This window comes from Ochotona curzoniae, unplaced genomic scaffold (assembly GCF_017591425.1).
Source record: "Ochotona curzoniae isolate NIBS_2020 unplaced genomic scaffold, NIBS_Ocur_1.0 contig_908, whole genome shotgun sequence".
Lineage (NCBI taxonomy): Eukaryota > Metazoa > Chordata > Mammalia > Lagomorpha > Ochotonidae > Ochotona > Ochotona curzoniae.
In genome coordinates, this window is record NW_024466607.1 from 8,036,809 (window position 1) to 8,053,909 (window position 17,101).

Below are 17,101 nucleotides of genomic sequence, written 5' to 3' on the forward strand. Positions count from 1 at the left end.
ATTGCAGCTGTTGTGGGATGTGGGTGATGACAGCCTGGCCGAGGGGAGTAGCCACCACACAAGGCCTCTGCCTGAGGAGTGCTGGCAAGCCATGTCATTGCCCTTGTCTCAGCTTTGGCCTTGCCTGCCCCTCCCTTGTGCTTCAGGTCGGCCCATGCTGATCCCACTCCCTTTGGTCATCAGCCAACTCAACTGCAGACCAATATTACAGAAAGGCTCTTCAAACCCAATTTTATAGACCTTAGTTCATCTGTGTGGGGACTTCACTGATAAGGAGAAAACTGGTCCCCTAAAACAGGGGTGTTCCCAATTCCTGCAGGCCTAGCCTGCACAAAATAGCCTGTAATTCTGGCACTCAGAGCAGCAGGCACTTAAGGCCTGCAGATGTGCCACTTTGTGAACCTGTGCCTGTGGCTGGCAGAATGAGTCAGAGCACCTGCTACCCTGACCTGCACTGGGCACCCGGGGCGGGAATGCTGGCCAGTTGCTGGCCAGTTTCCAACCCGAGCTGCACGGGCACTGGGAAGCACGGATGATGTGCTTCTGCGTTCACTCTTTGCTCTTGACTAAATGCAAAGTATCCTCCGGGGTTCTGGCAGCAGAGCCTATCGCTGCTTGAAGGCCGGCTGGCTAATCTCCCATGCAGCAGGCTGCTGTGAAGGCAGGTGTAACTCCCCACTGCTCTGTGGCAATGACTTGGCATGTATAAGGGACTAGGATGCAGGGCTCCTTGTGGACACCAGAGCTTCCAACCAAGAAGAGGGGCTCCAAGCGAGGGGTGGGTGCAAACAGCCCCAAATCCCAGCCAGACCTGGTGGGTTGCCCTGGACCAGGGTCCTATGGCTTCAATCCTCACATTCTTCTCCAAGTCCTGTGTTCAGACTGAGGAACCTGAAGCCCCAGCAGGGAACGGTGTCTGACCAAAAGGGAGCCTGGGCCAAGTAAACTAGGCAACAGCTTGTGGCCCGTGGTCCAGCCTGGCTCATCCACATTCCAGGGCCGGCACACAGGGCTCCCCTTCCACGCACGGGCTCCATCTCCTCCAGACTCAGCCCCTCAGCTGTAAGCAGGGAGCAGCTGGTGCTGTGGGCACACATATTCCAGGCCACACTTTATGGGCTCATGGTCAATGTCCTCCTGGGTGTTCGCTCTGCCTAACGAGGACTAAAGGAAGTCTCTCCTGGATTCCTAAGTGCATGATGATTCTACAAATGTCTTTCACTTGTCTTGACTGCCTAGAATCCAGAAATTGTGACTAGTAAGAACTAAAAGGTTGTTAAAGTTTCCCAGAAGCCACAAGCCCAATGAAAGTTAGAGACCTGAGATCTGTCTTTAGGGTGTGAGTGAGAACTCTGGCTACGAGAGTGTGACTCTTCTTGGCAGAGTTGGTTTCCCGGTCAGTGGGGGCAGTGCCTACTGATGTGACAGGGCTGTGGCCATGGCGTTTGTGGACCCTCCTGTTGGTCTGTTCACAGTAAGTGCCCGCCACTCTGCACTGGTGACAGCCATGTGGGTACTCAGTGAGGAGCAAGGATGCGTGTACAGCACTGGAGTGTCCCAAGGGCCAGGCTGGAGCTCCACACTGGCCTCCCTGAATGGGCCAGTTCAGGGGCACTTGGTGGGAGATGGGCTGTGTTCTAGCAAGGCACACACAGTGATGCCCCTGACACCTACACCTGGAATCTTCCTACAATTACGTGCTCTCCACTAGCAAAATTACTGCATGGCTCTGAGTGAAGCTAGCTAGGCCTCCTGTCCAGTCAGCCCTTTGAAGGGTGCAATTTTTTTTAATGTGGGGTTCTTCAACCTGGAGAACTGAGCACTCTCTGGGCAGGCTCCTTGGATGTCAGGTGCATGGGGCTGTCACCCAACCCCGACTCCCCCAGAGGGCCTTCTGAGGAAGCAGGACTCCTAGGGGCAGGAGCCCAGTGCAAAGTCAGCGGCTACAGCAGCATGAAATGCAGCAAACATGCGACAGCTCAGCTTCCGTCTGAGCCTAAGGCCCAAGTGTCTGCTTTGAAATGCAAACAGGAGTTCAAGTCCAAGTCACCAGCAGCCAAAGTAGCTCCAAGCCATGTTTTGTTTAGCTCAGATACTTTAGTTTTCTAATCAGGAAAATTTTCCAAATGAGAAAAGAATGAGTGCAGTGCTTGCAGTCCCACATGGTGAGTCAGCAGGACCCAGAGACTGTGTCCCCACTGCTCCCTACCGACAGCTCCCTGGGCCCTTGGGGTTGCCCTGTAGAGCCAGTGATGAGGCCCTATGGTGCCTCCGCATCCAGCCCCATCCATGAGCCACCAGGGGGTCGGGACTTGGGGACCCCCTGCAGCAAGCAACCTTCATTTGACTCCAGGAATTGCCCCACAGTCAGCACGCTCTGCCCCTGCCCTCCTGGTACTGGACAGCTCTGGCTTTTGGAAGATTCTTTCACAATGAGGGCACTTCAGAAAGGTTAACAGGAGGAGCTGGTGGGGAGCAGGGATGGGAGGCATGGAAGGTGGTGGGTGGGATGAAGGAATCTGAGCAGCAATGTTTAATAAAGAACTAAAAAGTCACAAACAGGAAGCAGCTGACTAAAAGCTGACCTGACAAAGGAATGTGAACTCCAGGGGCCCAGGCAGCTCACACATCCCTCCTCTTCCCTCCCTGCCAGGCTGGGAGAGCAGCAGCCCCCGCCCCCCACTGAGTCCTCCCAGGGACACCCCAGGTCAGTGTGCCTGTGCTAGAGGGAGGGGAGCTCAGGGGCAGCAGCATCCTTACCTCCTAAATGGGACAAGATGCATCCTCCCCTTGCCCGGAGTGGCAGAGAACCCTGGCACTGTCACTCCTGCCATGGGACTGTCCTTCTGGGTGGCCCTCGCCCAGTTCAGGACTACTGGATGTCTCCTTCCCAGAAAGCTCTCAGCATCTGGGGCAGGTGGGCACGGCCGGCCTTCCCGGCTTGGGCACCCCTCATGCTGCCTGGGCCCAGACAGGGCCATGGAAGTGATACTGGGGACAAGCCACACCCAGATTGAGGGGCCCCTGAGGGTTCCCATGGCTAGGGTGAGTGCAGGGCGCTGCTCAGGAGTAGCATGGAGGAAAGGACTGGACGGAAGCTGGCTGGCTGCTCAGTGTTTTAGCCCCAACTTGACCAAGGCCTTAGGTGGTGGTCACACACCCCTTGGGTGGGGGCGCAAAGGGTCCAAGAAGCAAGCCCTCTGCTTGTCATCTTGGCCCTCTGGGCTTGAGCAGGGTGTGTGTGGGGGGTGGGCAGGGGCAGGGACTGGGCACACACAGATACCTAACACCACGTGAGTGTCTAGCATGGCTGTTATTCTTGTTTCTCAGTTGGAGCCATAGCCACCACCTCATTCTTAGCAGACTTTTCCTAAGAAGCTTTCCAAGAAACTATAAACCAACACTGCTTTGCTTGGCCTTGTTCAGCCAAACCAAACATCCCCCTCGCTTCCCAACCTGCATAGGCCAAAGCAGGACCAAAGCAGAGCCCTGGTGGGGAGGGCAGGGACACGCTGGCATGAGATCAGGGAGGTGGCAGGATCACTGTGACCTTCCGCAACTCTGCTATGTGTTTGACAGTGTTGGCAACGTGCCACTCGGGGAAACGAGGTTGTGGATCATAGCGCGTCTACGGCACGCATGCCTGGGTCTCCCGGAGTTCAAGGTTACCTCAGGGCCTGTGCCTTTGTGCTTCCCTCTCTAGCTCTCTGTCCGAAACTCAGGGTATCTCCCTCCCTCTCTCTGTCAGGCCTCTTCTGCACTGCCCTGTCTCCCAGCCACCTTCCAGATAACCCCTCTAGAACAGCACACGCTGCTCCCGCTCGGCCCTGCACGGCACCTGCTGCCCCGATGGGCACTGGCTTCACAGGTTTGCTGACACCTCTCCCACGCCCTTAGCTCCAAAGCCCAGCACTGAGCCCAAATGCAGGCAGAATCAATGCATCAGGGACTGAAGGGATGGCCATTCCAGGGCACTGCAAGGGCTGGGTCCCAGCAGCAAACGTACACTTCTGACCAGCTGTGGGCGAGGCCCGACTCAAGCCTCGGGTGGGGGAGAGGGGCTCTGAACTGAGCAGTGGGCTGCAGAAGGTGGTAAATCAGTTTCCCACAACTGTCCTGGGTGTAGAGGAGGGCTGCCAGGCCCTGGTGGTCTCTTATCCCTTTTCTTCTAAACCATCTATTTCAATACTGCTACCCTCCTACACGGAGAAGCCAAGGGGGCATGTCCAAGGTTATCTCCAGACGGTGATGGATGGAACAGACACTCAGCCCTGACGTTGGCCCTGCTCCAGCTCAGACCCTTCCCAGGACCTGGCCAGCATCTGATGCAACATGGGCTATACCACCTGTGCACCAGCAAAGTCGGACTGGGAGTCTGAGCCAAGGAGCACTGTCTGGGCACCACTTGTGCAACATCGCTGTGTGCTGCATGGCATCCCTTGGCCAGGAAGGACAACTGCACTTACCTGGGATGTGGATCTTGAACTTGCCACTCTGGCCAAAGGCGCTATCAATGACACCCTGCTCCCCAGTGGACAGGTGCACCTTGAGCCCCACGAAGAGCTGAATGTTGGTCTCCTTTTTGAACAGGGAGCGGCCAATCACACTGTAGTCATCCATTGCCTGTATCCACACACCCAGAACAGAGCGAGAGAGAGAGAGAGAGAGAGAGAGAGAATGAATTAGCAGGGTACAATAAGGGCAGCTTCAGGTGATGTCAACTGTGCAAGGTCCAGCGGTGGCCTGGAACCCAACCCCTGATCAGGGCACCTGCTTTAGGCAGCCCACAGCCTACAGCTCTCTCCTTCCTGAAAGCCTTCTCAGACACCACAGGCCAAGGAGATGACACCCACTTCTGAGAACTGGCCTCCCTGCAGCTCTGCTTCCTCCAGCCAGGAGTCCCTGAGAACCAACTTCCAGTTGCCCATCTGCATCCATGCACATGTTGCCCAAGGCCCAGCTGTGCCTGTGCTGGGTCCTGGCCTGGGCCACTTCCAACCCCCAGCCCGCTGCCCTCAATGGCATACTCCCAGTGAGAATTCTTCATAGTTCCCTGCCCCCTGCCAGTCAGCACAAGGCCATGATGCAGTGCTCACATCTCCTGTTGGCTACTATTGTCTTATCACCCCTTGCCTTCCTGTGGGTTCCCGAGATGAAAGGAGGAACACAGGTACATGAAACCACCCTCATCATGAGCTACATGCATCTGGAACCTTCTGGCCAAGGGTTGCCTGGATGAGAAGTGTGATTCCCTCCCCTCTGGATCACTAGCTTCTCCGTGGAGAGCAGCCTTCCCTGCTCTGCTCATATCCTCTCTGCACAGTTTGTTTCTAACAGCAAGCCCAGCTGTGATAAGGCATGCCCACCAAGCTGACAACTGCTGCCCAAGTTACAAACACTCTGAGTCACTGGTTCCACATATAGGAATGCCATTCTACAGATGTGCCTACCCAGGTGGGAGATGAAATGACCAAAGCTACTCATTGCAACCAAAGCTGGAAACAACCTTGGAGTACAGCTAAGGAACAACAGTGTAGCACAGTCTCTGGTGACTGCCCTGTGACTCCAGGGAGGAGCAGGCAGTGCTGGAGGGACTCCAGCAGCCCTGGGGTGTTGTGTTCCATGTTAACAGACATCATGCATGTCAAGCACCCTGCCATGAGCACCAATGGGAAGTGGGGAGATGATGGGAGGGTGCAGGTACCCAGAGCACGTCTCACTCTGTACCTTCCCTACACTTGGCAGTTTGGAATATATAAATGTTATGTCCTCAAAATACAGAATACAAAATGTCAAAGCACTTCAAGAGGCACCTCCTTCTACCCACGCATCAAGCAGACTCTCCAGACACCTGCTGACGGCCTCTCTAGAGATGAGACTGTTTTTCTGGACACTTCTGATGCAGCATGGGTGACACCTGTTATCCCCCTCACTGTCCCAAGATAGTCTTTCTTGAGTCTCAGCGCTTTCCTAGAGAGCAAATGCTCAGGCCCCTGCACCACTGCCCACAGTGACTCACCCCCATTTGCCCTCTTCCCACTGCCATCTGACAGATGCCAACACGACCTCCAAAATAAAAGCCCTGGATGCTACAAGTTCTTTCCTACCCCAGCTGTGCCCTCCTGCACCTGCCACCTCCAGCCAAGCCCAACACTTAGCATGTACAATGAGTGCCTATACATGGGGACTTCTTGGGGGTAAGGATTGGGTCCAATTTAATATGTTCACTAAAAACATGCAATGATTTGCACGACAGTCATTCACTGAGCAGTAGGTAGGATGCATCCCACACGGGCTCTGGGACTAGGCTGCCTGGACTCAGACCTACCAGCTGTATGTGTGAGACACTGGGCAATGTTCGCCTTGGTGTCTCCAGTAGGCAGCATGAACATTTGAAGGGGAGAAGGTCAAACACTTGGGGGAAGGGCTGACAGTGCAAGGAGTGAGTGGCGTGAGAACTGGCTGATGAAGCAAGGGGAGCTAGTGCTCTACCTGCACATGGTCTCTACATGCAGGTGCATGCAAGCGGGCAGATGGGGCACTTTGCACGCAAGTGGCACTGGGAGCTGAGGGGCCACTGCCAGCAGGGTGTCCTGAAGCCAGCCCCCTGGCAAGGATGAGCTGGTCTTGTACAGAAAGGACTAGGTCTAGGCCATGGGGCAGGAGAATCTGTGTGAGGGTTCAAGATGGTGGAGGGGCTACACTTGGCAAGTGTGCTGGACCTTTGAGGCATACTGCTCAGGTCCCAAACTCCCACAGACCATCTGGAGGAGCCTCGGATCTGAAACTGCTTGGCTGCCTCCAAAGAATGTGTCAGTGGGGCAGGAGACAGCTGCAGAGGACAGGACAGGGCCTGCAGGCCCCTGCAGGTGCACAAGGCAGTGTCTTCCAGTGGTAACTGTTACCTGCCCTTTGGGGTCTGGAAGGCTGGGCCTCCCATCTATGGTGCCAGTGTAGCCTTCTACTTACAATAACTGCTGGCTGCTACACCTCAGGAAGGGCCTCAGACACAATCTGGAGGAACTAGCCCTTGAGGGTGCCCGGGCTCAGGCCAGAAGGAAAGGAAGGGCTTGCTGAAAGGGCAGAGCCAGCATGCAGACAGAAGTCCCCAGGGCCAGGCCCATGCTCCACTCACACAGAGAGCTGGGAGGTTTCTGGCCAGGCCATGTGCCCTCCTCAACTTCAGAAACTCCATATGACTCGTACTTCCTGCTTCCTTGGCCTGCCTCCACTGAACTGTTTAAACACTCACACATAGCTCTTACAAAACAGTCCCATTGCTACTATGAACAGAACAGCAGGTGGCCAGAGAAGAAACTTAGTAACAGTGGTGTGAAGGTCTTGTCCATTACGCTCACAGCAATTTCCCAGCATGGCCAGAGAGCTGCTGAGCAGGAAGGGACTGTGGCTCAGTGGGAAGAAGAGGAGGAGCGTGTATGTGTGTGTGTGTGTGTGTGTGTGTGTGTGTGTGTACCAGCTCTCTCCTAGGTGACACCACAGGGCTGCCAGAGTTTCTGCCCAGGGTTCATGGATAGTTCCCATAGGGCTCCCTTGGCACATGGGCCAGGGAGGGAGCCCTGCCTGCACTCAGGGCTTGGGGTAAACAACTTTTGGGAGAAGCACGGTGGCTCCCTGAGCAGTGCGGAGTAGGTAGCCCTGGGCTTGTGGTCTGGCTGTGGCCCACCATGGCAGTGTGAGACCCAGAGGCGCAGCAGTTAGCTGCCTCCACCAAGCCTTCCCACCCTGGAGGTTGACACTGCTGGGGACCTTAGGGCGGTGCTGCAGAGCGTTCATTCCCAGTAACATTGCATTTCTACCCAACACACCACAATTTGGCCAAGGGCCCCAGATGGATTGTTTTGAAAAGCAGAAACTGTCTCATTTACCCTAAAAACCTTTTGGAAAAACAGACCCTCTTCTGGTTGATTCATAGTACTAGATAAAAGGTACTCGCATGCCTCCTCTCCCTGGTGATTGATGAATCGGATACAAATAATGATAAGAATGATAATTTCCACAGGCGCAGCCTTTCTAACTCTCGAGCCTCATTCTCACACATGAACTCCCTTTGTCCTTCAGGCCTCAGCTCCAGCGGGACTCCCCCACGGCTGCCCCTACTCCCCAGCCTGCTGCTGTCTGTGGGTGCCCCACTCCCCACCCTACTGAGCAGCCTGGAGGTCAGTCGAGTGCCTCTTGCTGCTTAGGGAGGACATGGAGCACCAGGGCTGGTGGACAGCTTGGTCCCCCGTGGCACAGGGAGGTCCTTTCTCTTGTTGGACCCAGTGTGCCAGCCTGACTAGGAAGCCAGGGCAGGGTCACGCCCACTGATACTTTACAGTGCAGCCTGGTACAGCAGCTGCCCATCCATTCTGCCAATGAGGGGGTACATGGTGCTGCCTGGTGTCCTGGCTGCCCCTCAACCCATGCTGCCCTCCCACCACCCCTGTCAGCGAGGGGTTTTTATCCTTACTCAGAGGAGGTGCAGCTAAGGCTCAGAAACAAGAACTAGGTGAGCGGAAGTCAAGCCCGGAGAGGCAGCACAGCAGGAACTTGAGGCCAAGCCTGCCAGTCCTTGGCAAAGACCATGCCAAGGAGCCCAAGGGCAGTCCTGGGCCTGGGCTGGAGGGGCTGGCCCCAGGGCTTGGCTCACCTTGGGGACAAAGTCCAGTGAGACAGAAGATGTGCCCTCCAGCATCACAGTGGCCGAACACTTTACAACAGAGAGGATGACCAGGACCAGACAGCAGTCCAGCTGCTGCCCCAGCAGAGTTCTTGGCAGCAGGGCACCATGAGAGCTCACCAGGTGAGCCACCTGTATTCTGGGGGAAACCCTGACTGGTATTCTCCCTCCACTTCACCATCTGTGGACTTTTTTAGGGACAGATGCTGGGCACCCCATCTCTGCACGGCTCCTGGTGCCTGGTACAGCTGGCCCAGATCCAGGCCTGTGCTTGCAGGAATCTAGGCCTGTGGTTCCTGGCTTGCTCCTCCTTGTCCCGTCTTCCTGATCTCTCACCCCACCCTTGAGTTTTCCCTTGTTTATCGCTCCCAAGCGGGACATGAGCTTGGGAAGGCGGAATGCAACCCTCTCGGCTCCAGGGCCGTTCCCTGCTTGTGAATCAGGTGCTGCTGACATCACCCTGTGTACCTGTGCTCGAGTGCGCCTGCCCGCAGGAACACGGGAACTGCTCCTGCAGGCCCATGGCCCAGTGCTGTTTCACAGCCATGCTGAGACAAAACTGATCCACAGCAACCAGGACGGCTTTATAGGCCGTAACCAGATGGCCTGAGCTGTATGTACAGGGGGCTTCAAAACTAACAGGAAAACGCACATGGTCTCTTAACTCCATTTCTCCACCCACTAGATGACTCCCCAAAGGCCCAGCACAGCCAGGGCTGGGCCATGCTGAAGCTAGGAGCCTGGAATTGCATGTGGGTGTCTCCAGTGGGGGACAGGGAGTCATGCACTTGAGTTATTATCTGCTGCCTGTCAGGGTGTGTGTTAGCAGGCTGCCAGATCAGACACAGACCTGGGCCTTGAACCCAGGCTACGATGGAGCGCTACAGCGTCCCCTCCACTGTGGACAGAGGGGACCTTACATTGTCCTGTGAAATTCCCACTCCCCTACTTCACGTGCCCCCTGCTCTTGTGCTCCTCTGGCCCTCTGTCAAGCCCAGGAGTCCTCTGAGGACAGGGTCTGTCCATGTGCCCCAACTCATGTGGCCCAGAGGTTCCCACCGAGAGCGGATGGAGACCATTGCACCTGACGTGCGCACAGTACCCCTGGGGAGTCGCTAGTGGGATGGAGTGGCTAGGGAAGGTAAAGACGAGTCGTGTGGGTGTGTGCTGGGGACCTGGCTCATCTGAGAGTGAAACAACAGCGCAGCCAGGCCTCACGTGCTGGCCGCCTGTCTCTCAGGCTAAGGGCTAGCAGGCCCCAGCTTGCCTCGCAGCAGGCCTGCGGGCTGCGCCTGCCGGCATACAGAGCCTGGACCGGCAGGCATGCTACCTATTAGCAAAGACTTCCTTGCATCTTCTCCCCCACCCCCTCCCTTCTTTTAGTTATGAAATATTAACTTTAAAAAAACTCAATGCTGCAGAGACAGTGGAGGACCCATCTCTCCCTGAGCCAGGGTCTTGCAATGAGGGCAGACTAATTTTATTAACGTTAGGGGAACTTCAAAAAGCTCCAGGACTTTCATGGCAGACAGAGACGACCCCAGAGTTAGCTTAAGTGCTACATAAACAAAGGACCAGGGCTGGGGAAAGCAGAGGGCTCCTGGCGCTCTTGTTTATGTTCTCAACTGACCCAGAGGATGGCGTGCGGGCCGGCCCACGCTGGAACCCTGCTGGGGTGCGCTGGACTCAGTTCGCTGACCTACATTACAACAATATTTTTTTAAGCATCCGGGATAAGGTGAGGAGCGGGTGGGCTTTTTCTTGACCTTCTGAGGAGGGGTTGAGGGGCTCCAAGTTCTACTTGGAGGCTGCAGTGGCAGCTTAGAAATGATTTCAGGTTCAAAGGGAGTTTCTCCGACACTCCTGTGTTTTATGGCTCGACAACAGCACTGAGTAGGTGAAGCGGTCCCTCCCACTAACTTCTGTGCCTCGGTTCCATTTGTGGGGTCAGGCCCGGCGGGCTGGGGGAGCTGGACTTGAGCACACTGTCAGGAATCCTGTGTGGTCTCTGGAATTCTGGTGTGCCCCGCGTCCCTGCTGCCTGCACCGGCTCTCCAGGCAGCCAGATGGGTTTCTTGGCATGTGGTCTGTGCCACGTTGGGAGGCTGATGGTGTTTGGAGAGCAGAAGTCAGGGCAACAGAGGGGCTGGCAGCCAGATTCCATCTTCCTCAGATTCTGCCGAGGTGTGCACCCTGCTCTTGGTCCCCGTCTCCTAGTAGCTGCAAGCTGGTTACATGTCCTCAGCCGTGGCACAGGGAGGGCCCCCATGGCATTATGACCTGTTTAGAACTGAGAGGCTAAATGACTTGCCTAAAGTCACACAGCTGATGAGAGTGGCAGCTCCCTTCCAACTCAGGGCTCGGCCCTGTCTGCAATGCGTGAGGGCCTCCCCCGACTATGGTAGTGAAGGAATCAGTTTGGCTGTGTCGTCTTTTGGGCTCCCCTAAGCCAGGCTGCCAGTGGCTGCACACAGTGGGCCTAGACACCTAGCCCAGGACAGCCTGCCAGTTCCAGCTCTGGAAAACCCCAGTCCCTTGACCAGACGGTCTCTAAGTTCAGGCATCCAGGAACATGGACATCTTGAGAGGGAAGAGAGGCACAGCCTGGCCCCAGGATGTAGGGGCACAGTTGGGCCCGGAGTGCACCCTTGTCAGAGGAAGCCATGCCAACCCAGGGGGTGTAGGCACATGAGGCAGAAGCCAACCCAGATGCTGAGCAGCGCTTCAAAGGCAAGAGAGGCGATTGTTGAGTGCTGGGGTCACCTCAGCGTCCTCACTCACAGAACACAGCCAGAGGACCCAGTTCCATGGACCCAAAGGTGAATGTCCTGCTGTATTCCACAGTCTCCACCCTAGGGAAAGGTGTGCATGCCGCAAACAAGAGCATGGAAAAGCCACAAGCATGGTAATAGGGAGATGAAGGGAAAGGGGCTGGGGCTTGGCTAGATGCTGAGGGCGAGAGCGGACCACAGCAGTCAGTCTGTGTGGCTCCATGCAGGTGGACAACCATCCCAAGAGGGAAGTGGAGAGTTTGGAGCACATGGTGGCTGCAGCCAGTCCAGCTCTTCAGAACCACGTCTGCCATGGCACTCTGTCCAGTCAGTGGCCTGACTGCTGTGGGCAGAGGCTTCTCCATCTATGACACAGCTGCTGTAGGTTTAAGTGGCCTACGGGGAAGGACCAGCTGGCCTGGCCTGTGCCTCCTTCCCAGGGCTCCTCTAGCCACACCATTCACTGGCCCAAGTGCCCAGTCAAGAGGGACATGGCTGGCTAGTGGCAGCACGTCTCCTAGGCCTGGCCAGCCTCACACTGAGCTGGGGCTGTCTGCCATGGTCTCCTCAGTTGGATAGTGTGCTCCTAGAAGGCAGCAGCCGGCCTGAAGCACACCCCTGCTGTCCTAAACCCCACACTCCAGGAGTGACCAGCTTGTGTGTGTCAGAGTAGGGCACTCAGCAAAATGTCAGTTGCATGAAACCTCATATGACTGAAAGGGAGTCTGGTTAGAAAGAGGGTGACAGGCAGGAGGTCACGAGATCTGTGCCACTTTACAACTCAGGAAGGTCAAGTTCATCGGCCCTGTGTGTCTGGAGGTGAGCACTAGGAGACATGGCTCTGGTATGCTCCATCTGAGAGAGAAAAAGAGAGTGAGCTAGAAAGAGAGAGAATACGAGTATGTGATGGCTGGGCTCTCCTCCAAATGATAGACTCTTCCAGTTAAGGAAGAGAGACCTCAGAGATGAGACACCCACACAGAGCACAGTTGGAGGATTTCTTTTTGAAATCAATCACTGTGACATCAACCAAAGGCGATGCATGTGGGATTTGCTCTGTGGGAACAATGCTGAACTAAGGCCAGCGCAGTCACAATAGCTCCGAATGGGGACTTGTGCTGTGAGCTTGAATCATTCGCTTCATCTCTCAGCCTTCGCTTGCTGCAGGCACGGAGTTCCCAAAGAGCAGGCGCTGGTGCTCATGCAAGTCCAGGCTCCCATCCGCATGCCAGCGAGGCCCCATTGTTGCTGGCCTTGGAGTGGGAACTTGGCTGCCAGCACACGTAATTATGTCATTCCATGTGAGTCTCTCTCTTTCAGGGCTTGGCTCCCAGGATGAAGCTTGGGACGTGCCCAAGGTCTGGAGCACCTGCTCCAATTCGGATTGGAGAAATGCTACCAAGCAAGGGAAAGCAGCCAGGCTCCGGGGCTCCCAGGACAAAGCTTGCAGGCTCAAGGGCTATGTGCGCTGATGCTGGCCCTTCCTTGGAAAAAGCTGTGAGCCTGAGGGTGCTGGTGCTGAGTACCTGCATGATGGCCACCCAAGAGAAGGGACCTGAGTGAGTGGATGTCACACTGGAGCCCAGAGCAGAGGCCCTGCTGGGGGCAGGGGCTCTTCTAGCTATGGGTACACCCGCTCCTTCGTTGAAGCTAACAAGCAGGACTCGGCATCCCTACAGATGTTCCAAGCCATGACTCCCTAAGGCAGCTACTGTTTCAGGAAGCAAAAGGAGAACTTCTTCCTGGGGCACTCCCTCTGCATCCGCAGCCTCACCAGCTCCCCCTGAAGCTGATACAGGCTCAGTCCACTGGTCTTTCTCTACCACATCAAGCTGTCCTGACCCCACATCAACACATGAATGAAGAAGCCATTTGCCAAGGGAGGCAAAAGGGCTAATGGCCTCTGACACAGGAAATGGAAGAATGACCTAGGATTTGGGTCATGGCTATTTAAAAAAATCTAAAAAAGTATTTATTTGAGAAGCTGAGATAGATAGATAGATAGATAGATAGATAGATAGATAGATAGATAGATAGATAGATAGATAGATAGAAAGGAAGGAAGGAAGGAAGGAAGGAAGGAAGGAAGGAAGGAAGAAAGGAAGGCAGGCAGGCAGGCAGGAAGAAAGGCAGGAAGGAAGGCAGGAAAAGGAAAAGGAAAAGGAAAGGAAAGGAAAGGAAAGGAAAGTTTCTATCTGTTGGTTCACCCCCATATGCTCATAGCCAGCTGAAGGCAGGAGCCAAGAATTCCACCCAGGTCTCCCGTGAGGGTGTCAGGAATGCAAGCACTAGGTCTGTCACTGCTGCCTCCCTCCTGCGTGTGCATTAGCAGGGAGCCAGTGTGGGCTCAAGTCAGGCCCTCCAACAGGGGATGCAGGAGTTCCACCCAGTGGCTCACCCGCCAGGCCAACTACCCTTCTGAGGGCTGCTATCCCTGGGGACTGGACCTCCTTGACCTCTGCTTCAGGGTCTTGGGAGCATCATTGCTTGCCACCTGCTCCCCAGGGGCCTGCCAAGCCTACTGGGTGGCCCCGGCTCAGGAGGCTGGCATGCTCCCTGGTGCCTTGGGCACAGTTAAAAGGCCGTCAACAGAGGAGCAGGGCAGTGCCAGGAGCCAGAGGCAGCGCCCCTGCAGACTTCAAAGCCGGCCAGTGCTCCTGGTGGCGTCTGCATGTTTACACTTGATTGGGCCCATGTCATAGGCTCCTGTGGCCCAGCCCTAAGGCCATTCCCGACGGGCGCCAGTGGGTGCCAGACCTGCAATGGCTGGCACCCTGGCCTGATCCCTCCACAGGGTGGGGGAAGGTGGCGGGTGGCTTCTACCGCTCAGCCAGGAATCCAGGTGTCTGTGCCACTATATGAGCTGCTCGTGCCTGATGGGGTATTCAGCATGCATTTCTTTCCTTCTTACCCATCCTGTAGGGTAGGGAGGATGGCCTTCATCTCTCTAGTAAGCAAACTGAGGGGAAGTGGCTTGCCCAGAGCCTTAAGCCTCTGGGTGATGCCAGGCTCCTTGATCCCCAACCTCCAATGCTGCCGTACTTGGTGCCCCTCGCTTGCATTCAAGCTGGCAAGTCAGCTGGCATGCTGTCTTTCCCCTGCTGGCACCATGCACCTGAGAAAGCTATAAGAGCAGGACAACTAGCTCTGGTTGAAAATGACTGGGGTGGGGTGGGGGCCTTAGCCCAGGCCGTGGGGCCCAGCAAGCACTGTCAGGGGACTGAGCCTTACCTGCCCCACCTCTCAGCTGAACAGTGAGGGTGGCTGTGCAGCTATCAGAGAGGGAGACACATGGCTCAGCTAGGGAGCGACTCTGAACCAGGCCAGCTGGGATGCCTTCGAGCCTCAAAGAAAGATGGGGAGGTCCAAACAGGTTACAGAGAGTGAGGCCTCCAGGGACACAGCCTTCACGCAAAGGCCCTCCCTGGCAGGTGCTCCAGGGCCTCCCTGCATCCCAGGCCTGAACCTATAGCACTGTCCCTGCTCCAGAATCAAGGGCTGGATTTGAGGGTTCTCTCTCCTGTGGCGTCCACCTTCCTGCCACTGCCATCTTGCACTCAGGGTCCTGCCTTTGGGGCCCCCCTTTCCCTCGGCCTTTGCTTTGCAGAGGCTGTTCTGGGCCTGGGATGACCCCCGCCTCTCCTTCTCTCCCAGACGTCCCAGCATCCAACCAGTGAAGCTCAAAGGCCATCTCTCCCTCACAGTTCATCTTTTCCTGACCAGCCCTCTTCCTGCCCCTCAGGCAGGATTCCTTACTCCCCTCCCATCCCCTACAGCCTGACCAAGGCACTGGGAGACTCCAGGCCCTTGGCTCACGGCTGGTCTCCACATGCAGGTGGCCGAGGTGGAGGTGACCTCTTGGAGACAGCCCAGTAGGCCTAGCCTTCACTACTAGCCTGTTTTTTCAGCCAAATCTTGGCATACCTGTGCTGTTAGTCACCTGACATTTTCTTTACCTAGCTTAAAAGGCACCTTAAGGGGAAAGCAAAAATCGCTAAATGTAAGTAGAGGAAGCTGACAGTAGGAACACACACCCCAGCGACATCCTCCTGCTGCTGCCGGCTGGGAGTAGCAGGGCGTGCTTCGCGCCTTCAGCTCGCTCAAGATTTTCTCTGTGATGTGACTAAAGGACAGAAAGAAAACTCAAAGGGATTAAACACTCTAAAATAAATAGTACAGGGGCCATGACCTTAACCAAATGAACAATTTACCGCTTGTAAATGTCCAAGAACATATGAACACACACATAATATCTATTCTGATATCTATACTTATCTGTTATCACTCTACATACACTCTTGATTTCTAATTAAATGGCCCATACTTTCTGCATTTTAAAATCCACTAGGATCTTTCCTCTGACATCACAGGATAACTACAAACCCAGCTCTAAGATGGAAGGGTTTTTCTCTCACTGTGATGTCCTGAGCCCTCAAAAAAAAAAAAAAAGCACATAGCACATATTCTACAAATATTCTTTTGAATGATTACTGATGACTAATCACTTTTTATAACTATCCCAGAGATATGCAACGAATAAAGAAAAGCCTGTTCTCTAACTTGAGGAATGGAAGCACTGGCATTCACCTAAAACCATGCTTACTGATGGGCTCACACCTCTTTGTTTTCACCTGCTGACCAGCAGCTTGTTTGATTTTAAAGTACATATGCTGACGTGTCCCTACAATAATTACAATTCCCTTTTAAAAATCAGGCTCTTCCTGATTTGTAACAAGTTTGTGGCTACAGTTTGTAATTGTGCCTTTATTATTACCATACCTACCCTGGTAAGGATTTTAAAATTTTAAATTTCCCTTGTCTGATTTTTAACCCAGTTTCTCAATCGATATGCATCAGGAGGAAGCTGGACTCAAACTCCAGCACTATGACATAAGATGTGCTGTCTCAAGCAGGGTCTTAAATTATTTCCCCAAATGCCTGCCTCCAGTCTCTGTGTTTAAAGAGGCAAATTTTACCATTCACATTTAGTGTAATGACTGGTACTTAATTTTATTCTTTTAAAATTATTAATAAATACTGTTCTCCTTATTTTTGTAGGTTCACGTTCATTCCAGTTTTTCCTTTGCAAACATGGAAGTTTTAGTAAACACTCATTTCATTCATGTTTTCTTTCCCTATCTGTGCTGAAAAATCATACATATATTCTGTATCTGTACCTACTGCAGGATACCAATGATTTTCATTGCTACCATATGCTCTGGCTCTCTTCTCCATATTCCACCCTAGAAAGAGTCCTGCAGGGTTCCTTCACGTCCTTTGGCCCCTCAGCTGCGACCCCCTCATCTCCCTCCCACCTACACCTGCTCTTCAGGACTGGTGGGGGGGGGTGGCAGTGCTTTTGCTGCAGGTGATGGTCAGAGCTTTCCTTGTAGGCTGCTCACCCTATTGTCAGAACCCGATTTACCATTCAGAGCAAGAGGTCCAATTCTGCCTGCTAGGGGCTGTCACACAGCTCGTGAGCTACAAATGACTCACAATCCACTTTCAAACACATTGAGAAACATCCAAGGAAAAATGTTTCATGATCTGCAAAACTACAGAATCCAAGTTTCAGCGTCATTCACTTATATGTGGCTTGCGGCTGCTTCTGTGACATGGCAGTAGAGTTGAGCCGCCAGGACAGAGACCT

At 54.4% G+C, this 17,101-nt stretch overlaps 1 protein-coding gene across 1 annotated transcript in view; it reads right to left on the reverse strand.

The window, feature by feature from the left end:
- The window catches only part of EEFSEC (eukaryotic elongation factor, selenocysteine-tRNA specific), a 205,900-nt gene that overhangs the window by 22,587 nt on the left and 166,212 nt on the right, over window positions 1-17,101 (reverse strand). The window contains exon 6 of the mRNA XM_040995304.1: window positions 4,467-4,623. Within this exon, the coding sequence (XP_040851238.1) occupies window positions 4,467-4,623 (157 nt within the window). The remainder of the gene's footprint in view (window positions 1-4,466; window positions 4,624-17,101) is intronic.